At 31.1% G+C, this 14,467-nt stretch overlaps 1 protein-coding gene across 2 annotated transcripts in view; it reads right to left on the bottom strand.

The window, feature by feature from the left end:
* Nucleotides 1-10,775: 10,775 nt before the first annotated feature.
* The window catches only part of LOC139481480 (ubiquitin carboxyl-terminal hydrolase MINDY-1-like), a 36,300-nt gene continuing 32,608 nt past the window's right edge, over nt 10,776-14,467 (bottom strand). For both annotated transcript variants that reach the window (XM_071264851.1, XM_071264849.1), the window contains exons 7-9: nt 13,161-13,271; nt 12,426-12,615; nt 10,776-11,657 (exon numbers count right to left, since the gene is read on the bottom strand). In XM_071264851.1, coding sequence (XP_071120952.1) covers nt 11,643-11,657; nt 12,426-12,615; nt 13,161-13,271 — 316 coding nt within the window. In that variant the 3' untranslated portion in view covers nt 10,776-11,642. The remainder of the gene's footprint in view (nt 11,658-12,425; nt 12,616-13,160; nt 13,272-14,467) is intronic.

Raw genomic sequence — 14,467 nt, 5'->3', positions numbered from 1 at the left:
TTTTAACTGTACAAAAATTCCACCATGTACAGTACGTGTCTTTATTTCTGCAAGGAGAGGTAACAGTTAAATAGAGAGGCAAAAGACACCAAAGCAACAATCAAACTCAAAGGTCGAAAAGAAACCAACACAGTCACAACGAAAAACGAAAACCGACAAGAAGACAACGCCATGGCTTAAAAAAGATAAAATATAAGAGATCAACAGACAAACAGACAACCGATAGCACAAAAAACATAACATAGAAATCTAAAGAATGGCAACACGAACCCAATAAAAAAACTGGGGTTGATCTCAGGTTATTGCTTAGAACATCCTGCTCCACATGTAGCACCCTTCGTGTTGCCCATGTAAGTACAAACCATGTAATAAGTCTAATTCGGTAGATCTATTGGACTTTCACTATCACAATATCATTATTATCTGCACTCTTGTATAAAATATCTATAAAATCCAGCAACCGTTTAAAGAGTGTATCGGAGCATTACGCATCTTAGCTGGTTGAGTACTAAGATTGATTTTATTAACAGCGAAAAGTTTGTTTTGTTATAACTATTAAAGCGTTGTTTTGAAGAACATCAGGATAATAGTTAAGAGATTTGAGTTAAGCAAAATTTTGCAAATTTGTATACACGTACATATCCTTATTAGTTGTGCAGGAAAACACCTTTCCAAATTTTCTTGATTACCAAAAAGACGTACTACGTCGAAGACACTACAGGGTACACGGACAAATGATTTGCAGGAGGAATACATACGCGTGAATGAACACAATTCTAAAAGTCTAGTTTGAAGGAGTGTTTACGAAGTAGAGGTAGAAAGCAAAATACGGGATGAATACATTTCTTGCTGCAGCAAACACATTTCACAGAGCAAAAAATAGTATTGGATGACAGAGTCGTGTAAATTGTCCTCATTGCAAAAACTGTGGTCAAACGAGTCAAACAGTTGATAGGTGCTGGAAAAGGCCCAAAAAAGTCATGTGACAAAGCGGACAGTGTCCACAGTACAGCAAAACCGTTCAACAGAGTATTGGTACAGAGCAACAGTTAAACGGGCATCAGTCGGAGCAATATGATCCTGTGGTTACAACCAGTCAGGCAAAAGTACATCAGAGTGTATCCTGGATACTTCATAGATGTCAACTACCACTAAAACTTGTTTAATAACGTTAACGGTATTACATGGCGCACTTTAAACAGTTGTTCGACCAGAGCGTAACTGATAAATGTCTTCATTGATAAGAAGAACAAAAGTGATAATGCATCTGAATATAAAAGAAGTTAATAATAAGAAGTAAACGCTGTGTTCATGGTTTGAATTTCTACAGGACAAGGAGAAAGGAGAATTAGAGATAGAACAGAATAATGTAGCTTTCGTAACAAGGTTTAATGGAAAACGTGTATGCTTGTTGACGGTCAACTTGGAGGATCTTCAATCACATGGAAAATAAAAACAAGAGCCAAAAGAACCTGTATAACAGAACAAAGACACAGAAACAGTTTGCATGATAGCAGACCTTAAAATGATTTTTTAATTCAACTGGAAACAAAATCCAAAACCCCAAATAAAAGTTGTTAAAATTTAATATGAACTACAATTATGACTTTTTCCTTCGGTGAAGTTTATGTAGATTTTCCTAACTTGGCGTTCATAATTTTAATCTATGATGAATTTATTTTAAAAAAAAAGTTAGAATGAGACTTTATAAAGTGTTTCCGTTGCCAGTGGGATTGAAATTCTTTTCAGATTCATGAAAGAAATATATAATTTCATTAAATTTTAATGTATATACTCGACTAAAAAGAGTAATCGTTTAAGAGACACAAATGGTACCTGCTAAATGTGAAATAATATTAAAATCGGGAGTAACAACTTGAAATTCTTTATCGAATATTTATGGTGGTCTATCTATCTCCTGAGAAAAATAACGGACTAGCCCTTGCAAATGATTTTGAGAGTGCTTATAAGGGAATAATCTATATAAGATAACTTTATACCATATACAGATACAATCTATCTGTATATGGTATTAAGTTATCTTATATAGATTATTCCATTATGGGAACACACGTGACTTTATTTTTGCCAAATATGAATATCAGTGACAATGGAAAATATTAATGATCATTAATTATGTTGACGTTCATCACATTGACTTGAAAAGATACAAGATTAGTGCACAGTTGCCTCAATTCATGGACAAGATGTTTATTGATGCTAAAAAAAATATTAACACAAGAAGACAGTTTTGGAAAGAAGTAGAAATGCAATACCAAAAGTGTCTGCAAATTCTTATGAAAAACTTTGTGCATTCTATAGAATTACATGATCATACAACACAAAGGCTTTGTTCAAGAAGTACATTTTTAAACAAAAGAGAGAAATTAAAGTAGTAAAACATGATAGAAAAATATTGTTCTGTCCATTGTACTGCTTTTGTCTTCCTTTCGTCCTTTGATACAAATAAAACTCCTGTTAATATGTGTGGATTGTTGGTTATTAAATGAAGAAACCATTAAAGATGCGTATCCGATACCGAGGATTGAAGATAACTTTGGCTGCTTTGTGTGTATTTCAGTGGTTATCATTACTGGACTGGAATATGGATTATACTTTATTACTAACAAAACCTTCATTTTATAAGTGATATTTACTGTGTAAAATAATTGTTTCGCGTTATTAGTTAGTATTCTCCCAGATTATATTTCCTATTCCCTATGTATTCATGGAAACCAAATATAGCAAAATGAAAAGCTAATGTCACAGGTTTACTTGTCTGTCAAATTATATACTTTAGGTATTGTTTAGCTTATATATTTGTTTTTGGTTTCGAATTTTGGTTAAAATTTCTAATTATGTCAATTGAGAAACCATACATTTTCTCCAGGAGTGGACTAAAAGACAGACTGTTAACGGACAGAAATTCACACCATGTTCATTCACACCATGTTCAAGTGACGTTCTGTTCTATATTCGAACAGACGTATGTGAAAACAAGCAGAAATGATCAAGTGATGGAAGGAATGCCATGTACAAAAACAGGAAAATCTTTGCATGCCTGTTATCGATGAAACCATCGTTATGATGTTTGAATATGAACCATGCTTTGTACAAGGTTGATGCACTTCTATTATGCTGGTTTACAAGGTAAGAGACAAAAGCAAGGCAGGTCGTCAAACATAACCGCATCATTATGTGTTTGCTTTTATAATTATAAATGTTGGTGCTAAGTGGATTCACAACTAGTGTCGTAAAACCGTTTTTAAAGAACCAAGGACAAAACTCACAAACTCTTAATCTCAAATTGAAGTATAATTCACAAAGTAGAATAAGGCAGGTGCTTTTTGTGATAGATTCAACAGTAGAGAATAACAAGAATGCACATTCTGAAATGCCTCGCCTTCTTTTCTTTGATAGTCCTGTATATAAAGCTTTACTACAACTATCACCTAAACTTAACATGACCCAAGAAAATGAGGCCAAGGTCATATAAACCAAAAGGAGAAATACACGAACACCTTACAATCATTACTAAACATTGATCAGTTATTTCTGCCTCATATCTTGACAATAATAATCCTGGTACCTTTGATAACTATTGACAATGAGGGTTGGTTGAAAACAAAGCTTTACGACAAAAGAGATGATTTTAGCTTCCGAATTGTGAACTTTCCATTTCTATGTACCAACATTCCAGCAGCGCCTGCAGACAGAGTATATATCTCCCAATTGATACAATATTCCCGTGCTTGTATTTCCTATAATTATTTCCTTGATAGAGGATTGCTGCTCACAAGGAAGCTATAAAACCAAGAGTTCCAAATGGTGAAGTTGAAATCATCACTTCGTAAGTTTTTACGGACGCCATCACGATTTGGTTGACCGTTATGGGATAACTGTTTCACAGATGATATCGGATAAGTCGTAACTACAATCCACTTCCTTCTCAACACGTGTGTGACCTACCGAATTAAACTATTTACCGGGTTTGTAATAACATGACCAACACGACAGGTGCCACATGTAGGGTAGGATCTGCTTAACCTTCCTGGCACCTCAGATCACCCCCAGTTTTTGGTGGTTGTTGTGTTGCTAAGTCTTTAGTTTTCTATGTTGTGTCTTGTGTATTTTTATTTGTGTTTGTCTTTATTTTTTTAGCAATGGCGTTGTCAGTTTATTTGTCAATCTATGAGTTTGACTGTCCCTCTGGTTATGTCTGGTATCTTTCACCCTCTATAACCGACTGTCACCTATATAGTAAACAATCAACAAAAACATGGTTATTGAGCACATGTATAACATGTACAATAAGATAATAGTTTATTCCGCTGACATATCCATTTGCATTGCACTCACCAGATTTGTAAGAGAAAGGACACACTGATTCACTGCATACGGAAAACTATTGGTGAATTGTTTACTGGAAGCAAACAAATAAAATAAAATAACTTTCTCCCAAATTTGAACAAACTATAGAATTTTCTTGAGAAAAAAATTGTAAGGGTTCTGCAAAACCCAGTGTCTTGCCTACTTTATGAAGCTAATAAATGTTTTAGGAACTTTAACTGCAGATTGTTTTTAATGTTATCTGGAAGAAAACTACGTACATAATTAAATAACATATGGAAATATATTTTTACAAAAGTTCTCTTTATTACTGATACTAGCTTTTGATTATTAACAAGCTTCTGTCCAAGTTTGGTAGAAATCCAGGATAGATTAAGTCAAATAACAGTATTTATTTATTTTTTTTAATTTTGTCTGATATATTTGTTTTTGGGCTTCAAATTTTCTAATTGTATTGCAACAAAAAATGTGATACTACAAGATAATCTCACACAACTATTTGTGTTTACTTACTAAAACCCTTTAAAAAAATAAGGATTGGTTAAGATTCTGAAAAAGTTTCATAGAGTTCTAATAAGGGGTTTTGGAGGAGTTGAGAATTAAAAATTGTTACCTTTGATAAAGAAATGATAAAGCCTATGCTTTCATGAAGATAACCTAATAGCTGTTCGTTTAAAAAAAATAATAGATTACCAAAAAAATTAGAATAAAAAAGTGCATAATTGCATGTTATTGTGAAAAGTCTGAGAAAGTTTCATAATATTCTGATGAGAAGTTATTGAAAATTGAGAAGAAATGTAAATGTGTATGGTAGTGTGTGGATACATCAATCCCACAATGTGTATGGTAGTGTGTGGATACATCAATCCCACAATGTGTATGGTAGTGTGTGGATACTTCAATCCCACAATGTGTATGGTAGTGTGTGGATACATCAATCCCACATCTGTGTATGGTAGTGTGTGGATACATCAATCCCACAATGTGTATGGTAGTGTGTGGATACATCAGTCCCACAATGTGTATGGTAGTGTGTGGATACATCAATCCCACTGTGTATGGTAGTGTGTGGATACATCAATCCCACAATTTGCCAAAGTAAAGTAAAGTCTGTTTAACCAATAACATATTTCAAAGTATATTATGTAGAAGGACAAAACAAAGTTTTTAGAGGTTTTTTCCTGATCTTTTTTTTTTATTTTATCAACAATGGCCATTTTTGTTGTCAGGAAGATGAATCATCAACAGAAATTTTGAATGAAACTATATAAGGACTAATTTCCAATCAATTTACTCCAAGAGGTTGTGGAATTAAAAAGAAGGTTTAACAAACAAGTGATTGTCCCACATATGTTCTATTTGCAATAACTCTCACATGCAATGTGGTCAACATGAAATTATAATACGATTTTGAAGCTTCACACACTAGACTAGTGTTTACTCACAGTTTCAAGAGAAACAAAGAAAATGAATTAAACAGAAATATGGCTAGTATTCAATTAAATACTCAGTCATACAAAAATAAACAATAACATTTTTTTTCTTAAATATTTATTTGATATAACAATTCAATCAGACATATTAAGGGAAAGGCATTGAAAGACATTCAAATAAAAAAGTGGTTTTTAATGACTAACTTTTATATTCATAAAAATAAACTTAATACAACTACATGTACAACTAAGGCTTGTTTTACTCATGACTGGTGCATTGACATCAGAATATGTTGCATTTATTACTTGTTTCACACTACACAAGAAAACCTATGGACTCTTCTCACAAAAAAAAATACCACAAACATTGAATCGTAAGTTATACTGAAATGTTCATAACATACTTGGTTTTTTTTTTCTCTTCAGATTTTTGTGAAATGAGAGACAAAGGAGTAAGTTCGGTAAGTGCCATATTTGGCCCCAATTATAAAGTTCATGGTTACAAGACAATAATTGTTTTAAGTTGCCTCAAAGACATGTGAAAAAGTTAAACAGAGCTGTTTTTGTCAAAGTTTAATTCTAACACAAAGATTTTTACATTTCAAAACGGTCAAGATAAGGGATTTTGGTGAAATTTGACAAAATCAGCGGGATTTCAACCAAATAAAGGACAGGAAACATAGAGCGCAGGCGTCGACAAGCTTAATATTCAAATAAGACATGTTAAATGTCTTCACAAACATTATTTTAAAAGATCTTTGTTGTCGACGTATGCGCTCTATGTTTCCTGTCAAATAATCTTTGGAAATTTACCCATTTTCATTGATTTTTTCGTGAAAAATCAATTTGAGTACAACTTGTGACGTCATAATGAAACGCAGAAACGTAAAATTTTGAACAAAATGGCTTATATCCTATCTAGTCAATGTATTAGCTATAATTTATCGTCATATTGGTCAATAAATCCGAATTTGAAATTTACGCTAAAAAAGTGGGCCATTTTAGGACCTTATCGAACATACTCCTTTGTAAATTATGTCAATATATATTTGTAAGAGTCCATTTCTAACAAAAAGAATGAGATACGACTTATGGTTAATCATTCTTTACACTGTTTTACTTATTAATAAGTTAAAGATATATAGAGAGATTGTAGTCTTTCATAAAAAAAAGTACATTTTGATATTAAATTGGACCAGTAAACTCATTGAAAATTATAAATTACACTTTCTTATTATTTATTTCATTCTTAATAATCTATAAAACCTTGGGTTATTGACTACTGTTGTTATTTTATGACACAACTTTATTGTGATTTCATTGAAGTAAATTTATATTAAAATAATATTTATCAGACTTAATAAAAAAAAATTTAAAACATATTTCACGTTTGGGCAACAATTACCACAGAGCACATGTGCTGCTGAAATTTTTGTTGGTCATATGATGGAGGGTTGTATATTATATTTCATGAGACAGGCAATTGGTCAATATTTTGTGCTTTTTTTTGTTAGATTATTATCTGTCAGTCATTTAACAGTGGCCAGACATTTATAAAAAAATTCTGTTTTATTGAACTTGATACATTTAAAATTTAATTCTGCAAATTGGATATTTAAATATTTCATTGAACTATTTAGAAATTTACAATATATTCATACCTTTTTTTGTAAATGTATATATACTATTATGACAATAATAATTCAACTTTTCAAAGTATACTGTAAAAAATTCTGAAATTATTGCGAAAATACAACAGGGTTATAAATGCAGTAATTTAAAACTGCATTTTGAAATTTTTTATATGAATTTGACAGGATTTTTCTCAATGTCTCAAAAATTAAAATCGCATTTTAGTCTAAAATGACAAAATCTCAATAATAATTCCATGCAAAAATTTTTGAATTTACAGTATCTTCATTCTGTTTGTTTTTAAGATCACCATTTAACGCTATAATTCAAAGGCCCATGCTTACTTGACTCAAATTTCTTTTAATCATGTTTATTATGTAAACATATAATAATATAGGGTTATTGCAGGAATATTGGGAAATATTGTCCCAAGTAGAATTTTATATTGCACGAATATTGGGGAATATTGTCCCAAGTAGAATTTTATATTGCACGAGCTTGCGAGTGCAATATATGTTCTACAATGGACAATATTCCCCAATATTCATGCAATAACCCATTTATTGTATAGAAATATAATATTTGAAAGTAAAAATTGGTTTAAACTAAGATTTAAAAGTTGATGACGTCATGAATTTTGAAGATTTATTGCACTAGTGCAATATCAAAATTTATTGCATGCTAACTTTTGGTTACGTTCTGTGGGAAATATTATATTGCTATACAAAAATAATGCATATAAGTAATAAATTTCATTTTACAGTCAAACATTGAATAAACTACTTGATCTAAATGTATTGTTGCACCATTAAGATTTTTCCTTTAAAGCAATAAGACAGAGAGTTTAGGATAAAATCTTGATCTTTAAAATTAGTTACAAGTACAAAAAGATCATGTTTATAATTGATATTTTTTGAGTGCAACACGAAACAAAACTGATTTGCTGATGATTGCTATAAAGTAACATTTTTTTGTGTAGCAATACAAAAAAAAACACCAATTAATTATCAATTATATATTATGCATATATGCAGAATGTAACAAATCAATAAATTATTAATAAAAAAACAAAAAAAACCTAATTAAGTAACAAAATAATAATAAAATAAAATGGTCTTTTATTCCCACTATTTACATTCAGTAATGCTAATCAACTGTGACAGTCCACTGAATCTTAATGACATTTGTTATGTATATGTATCTACATGAACATGTATGATCAATAGCAATCAAAAAGCTGATTTGAACGTAATGTATACCAGTACCTTAACTTATTTTTGGACTTTGAAAGAAATATTTCATGCTCAGCGGGTAAAATAAAAATACAAAATAAAACTTTAACTAGAAAGTAACTAGCAGGCAGAATAAAACAAGAATGTGTCCAAAGTACACGGATGCCCCACTCCCACTATCATTTTCCATGTTCAATGGACCGTGAAATTGGATTAAAAATATAATTAGGCATTAAAATTAGAAAGATAATATCATAGGGAACATGTGTACTAAGTTTCAAGTTGATTGGACTTCAACTTCATCAAAAACTACCTTGACCAAAAACTTTAACCTGAAACATGCACTTTCATTTTCTATGTTCAGTGGACCGTGAAATTGGGGTCAAAAGTTTAATTTGGCTTTAAAATTAGAAAGATCATATCATAAGGAACATGTGTACTAAGTTTCAAGTTGATTGGACTTCAACTTCATCAAAAACTACCTTGACCAAAAACTTTAACCTGAAGCGGGACAGACGGACGAACGAACGGACGGATGGACAGACAAACGGACGCACAGACCAGAAAACATAATGCCCCTCTACTATTGTAGGTGGGGCATAAAAAGTTCTTAACAGGATACAACTTAATTTAATAAAATTTACATTCGAATCACTACTCAATACATAAGCTATCTAAATTGTAAGGAAAAGTTACATGCTTTGAGGGTTGTTAAATTATTTAAATAATTCCTTCCTACTGAAACTGAGTAAATAAAATAAAAGTTACAGATGGACAGAAGAATGATTAAGGATATGTAGAAAACATTTTTCTAAATGAAGGGATTGTGTATTAATGATGGAGTTAGTATTTTACTATATTATTTCAAACAAAATATTATTAACCAGGATCCAACAAATACATCTTTCACAATACAGTAAATAACTACAGTTGAAAGGGTTAATAGAGTGCAGTGGTTCTAAATCCAACGAATAATTCCCCATACCGGTAGGTTTACGTCTTACAAAATTATAAAGTTAGATATGTATATATATATATATATATATAAATAAGATTTCACAACACGTCAGCAAATCATATCATCCTTTTCCTAATCTACATTTTTTATTATAGGAATTTTATTAACCTGAAAGCCAATTAACAAAACTTATCTATACATGCCATAGGTGGGTCATTCAAGTCTTTACATAAACCACATATCGTCGCTGTTATGCAAAAACCTCGTATCTAAGGTTTTGATAATTTTACACCAGGCAGTAAAATCTGAAATCTTTTTTCGATTATTTAGAATTTAATATGTATGTTCCGCTGTATGCGAAAATATCTGATCTTCTAACCAATCAATTACCAAGACGAGCAAAAATTTCTGCACCTATATTGTATTTTCATTATTTTTAAGCTAATATATTAGCTTTGAGAACCTAAAATTGATAAAACTGTACCTGTAATAATGTCAGCTGCCGTGCAAAATTTTTTTCTTTTGAGATACGATATTTTTGCACAACAAAATGTCTCACCAATCCGACTACACTTTTTCGTCACATGTCAGAATTCGGGTTGATGATTGGTTAGAAGGTCAGATATTTTCGCATATAGTGGAACATACATATTTAATTCTAAATAATCGATAAAAAGATTTCCGCAAAATATTGAGATACGAGGTTTTTGCATAACAGCGACGATATGTATATATAAAGAACAATTGTACCTTTTTTCAAAAAGGATGAACACATCACTTTGGGTCTACCCTTATTCTTATACTTTGGGAGCAAAAATTAATCAAATCAAATCACAGTAAACAAAGTTCAAGATTAAATTTTTAATGAGGTTTTGTAATGCAAAGATCTTTTGCAATACAATTTTGAAAATGCTGAACATATAACAGTCACCAGAGAGAAAAGAAAATCATTCACATGATAAACAATAGTAACTGTAAGATCAGATTTAACCTATAAAATAAAACAGAAGTTACTTTCTTAAATGAATTTGATTTATTATTGCCAGAACAAGTTTTGGCTGCATTATGTCAGGCAACATAATTATAACGATGTTTTTTTTAACTTTTCAGCAAAAAAAAAGATAGTTTAACTGTATCATTTGCATCAAGGACTGGCATCAAATAAATTGATTTCCAATGAGAGTTATGAACTTGTTAGAATATTAAGTTGGTTGAAAGTTGAAATAGAAAAAGCAAGCAAACAAAACAAAAAAAAACCAAACTAATTGACATTGTAATGTCCTGACTGTTTTAATTATAGGATTTACAGAAAAAAATCAATGCCATACACATTTGCAAGAAAGACATATACCTCAGGCAACTAATCCCCACAAAAACAAAGTGCTGCATGTGATATCATAGAAAGTATAACCCCTTTATTCAACATTGACCAAAAAATCCATGCTCCATAAGTATCACAAAAATTCAAAGTACTTTCAAACTGGAAGAATTTGCAACTTTTCCTCAAAACAAATACAGTTATCAAATATTTTTACCCTATCATGTACAGATGCTAAACAAACAGGCCTTATAAAATAACTTTGTCTTGTTTACATGAAGTTAAAAATGAGGTCAAGATCAAAAGTAAATAACCAGCACAGCTCATAGGCAATACCCATACAACTTTTGGCTATCACAGGTGAGTATATGTATATAATACACAGGTAATCACAATTGTGAACCCAATGTTTGAAAAACAAAAAAAAATTATCATCTAGTGATTTTGACTGAGATATTATGGAAAATGAATGAACTACGCAAATCACTAATGTCTTTCTGTCACACATTTCAGTTACATCTAGATATCAAATTCAAATGCCTTGTTTCATACTCTATAACAAATAAAAATACAATAAGTTAACAATGATCCTTTTATACGGATACTAGACTGTTGAACCATCTCTGCTTGCCAGATAGAAGACTAGGATTATCTTCCCTGTGTATGTCTTTCCCATTATGACTAGGAGATGAAGGATATCTAGCTGTACAAAGCTCCCATCATAAAATGCAACACTGAAAAGAGAAAATATATTTTATTAGTATTTCCAGTTTATAAATCCTTTCATTTAAGTTCAGAAGATTGAATTAAAGTAAAACAATAAAAACTTTATCTTTTCCACTCAATTCTGTTAGTACTGTTCCAGATTAAAATGCATGTGGGGTTTGGAGGCACTCAATGTATAAATTGTGTGTGGTTGCATTTTTTACATTTTTTTTGGTTAAAATTCAAATCAACATAAGAATTTTTATACTTTTGGTGGTTCAGGTCTAAAAGACAAATGAGGAGCATGTAGAATTTAAAGGAAATGACACCATTATTTATCCTTGACAATATTTGAGATTGTTCAAAGCCACACGTTAAAATTCAATGTTTTTTTAGGTCCTTGTTGCATGATGGTACCAAAATCGACTATTCAATTTTTCATGGTGCATTTTGTGTTATAAATGTGCTTTTTTATGTTAATTTTGGCAAACAGTGCTATTTCAAAATAATGTGGAGACACTATAATAGATTTCACTGTCCTTTCTGAACATATAATTTCTGTGGATTCATTATTATTTGTGGGATACCAATTTCCATGGACTTCAAGGGTATAAGAAATTAAACATTCAACGGATTAATTTTTTGCAAGGCTTAAATGCAGACTTTGACAAAACCACAAAATTTATTTATTTTTATGAAAATAAAAGTTTTCCTCCTTCCACTAAAATCAGACAGAAAAATACATGAATCTGAGGTATTCACAGTCATTGTTTCATTTCTAATTTCACTTAACCTACACTACTATCTTTTTCCCTTGATCTTTCTCTGTGTCGTTCCCTATCCCTAGGTCTCTCCCTGTCCCTAGATCTCTGTTGATTACCACCAGGTGGCACTCTCTGGTTGCCATGTGGCTGTGCTGGTGGTTGAGCTGCTTGTTGGGCTGCTTGTGCATCTTCCTCAGCCTGTAGCCTTGCAGCAAACTCAGCACTAAAATGTCAATGTGTCTTATAATTGCAATTCAAAAGAAGAGTGGCTATATTTTAGTTTTGAGATAATCCATTTATCACCATGTAAGTTTTTATTTTACTTATAAAAGTCAATTGATTACATAAAAAATCTATGCAGTGTTGGGATCAATACAATGTCGTCTGCATGAAAATTTCAAACTGAGGAATTCTTTTTAGGTTGTTTATTAATCAGACAAATGAGTTTGTGTTGGGTTTTTTTTATGTTAAGACTTTCTCAGACAAATGTGTTTGTTTGGTCGGGTTGTTGTCTCTTTGACACATTCCCCATTTCCATTCTTAATTTATTTGTTGTTATTGTTTTTGAGGTAATAACTTATTGTGACAAATGAGGTTTTTTTAAGTAATAATAGTCAAGACAAATGTGCTTGCTATTGATTCTATCACAGACTCTAAAAAAAGTGTTCGTTGTTTTTTTTTTATCGGTTATAACTCACTCATACAGTTTTCTTTTATCAAAGGTTATAAGTTACTCTAACAATTGTTGTTTTTGATGTAATAACTTACTCAGACAGATGAGTTCTTTGATGTTGTGGTTGTTGTTGAGGAGCTTCAGCTACTTCCATCTGTTCTGCACACAATTGTTGTTCTTGTTGTAGAGACATCGCCAATAAAAAACTGGAAATAATCAAAACATTACAGACATGAATGTATTTGTCAACATTTATGTGTTTTGCCCTGGAAACTTTGTTATAAACAGTTTTTTTTTTTATTTGAACTATTATGCAACAAAACTGTAAATTCAACTTTGTTGATGCCAAGATTCTATAAATAAATTCTTAAGTTTGAAAAAAGTACTCCAACTTGCAAGTCACCTCAACATGGCCAAAACTGTATGAAAGAATCTCTAGATCTTGTGGGAGACTTATGAAATATTGCCTAGTTTTTGGATATTAAGAACCATGGAAACTTGTTACTTTCGCTTGTAAAATTGTCAAAAGATTTCATGTGATTCAAGGAAAACAAGTTTTTAAAATAATAGTCATATACTTCTAGAACAACTTATTTTATAACTATAGAACCCAAAAGGTAGCCTGACGTAATGAAATTTAATATGTATGAAATACATGCACATGATGAAAAATAACTGCTTCCTGTTTGACCAGAAAACAAAACATTTGACTGTATATTAATGCACACCTGATAAAAATGTATTTCATTTTTTTGGTTCATAAACAACAAATGAATACATGGGGAACAACCAAAGTTTTTCTTTGACTATTTCTATACTAAGAAGAATAACTCAATGTTCACTAAATACTTTTATTTAGTATAGTCTGTTTCATCAATTATCTAGCAAAGACTGAAATAATTTTCTCTGTAATATTTTTATACCAAGGCAAAAAATTCTATCATGTCTTTTTTTTTAGCAGGGCTCCAGATAAGAATTCACAGATTGGGGTTTTTACCCACCATTCTTTTAGGTAATTGGGTGATAAAGATTTTTAATTGCATTATCAATTTCAGTTCACCCTTCAAGCAAATATTAAATTGGGTTTTTAACCACTAAGCTCCTTTATGTATTGGGTTTTTTCATCAACACAATATTGAATATTCAGGCATGTTATAATCACATTATATCAACCTCAGATGTTTTTCCATCTTAAATATGTGCTAGCTGTTTTATTTAGTTTATTCACTGATGAGCAATTGTACATTTTATTTATGTCCCCTTTTAAACGTTCTTCCAGTTTTTTATTTTCTCACAACTTATATAAACTGCAGCTGGTGTCTCTAGTTGGACAGTAACTAATTAGCTTTCTAGATCCCATATGATCACCCTACAGTTTAGTTGGGGTAGGTGTGGGCCGGCT

This window comes from Mytilus edulis, chromosome 7 (assembly GCF_963676685.1).
Source record: "Mytilus edulis chromosome 7, xbMytEdul2.2, whole genome shotgun sequence".
In the NCBI taxonomy this organism is placed as follows: Eukaryota; Metazoa; Mollusca; class Bivalvia; order Mytilida; family Mytilidae; genus Mytilus; species Mytilus edulis.
The sequence above is the reverse complement of the archived record's forward strand: the minus strand, read 5'-3'. Positions and strand labels throughout refer to the sequence as shown.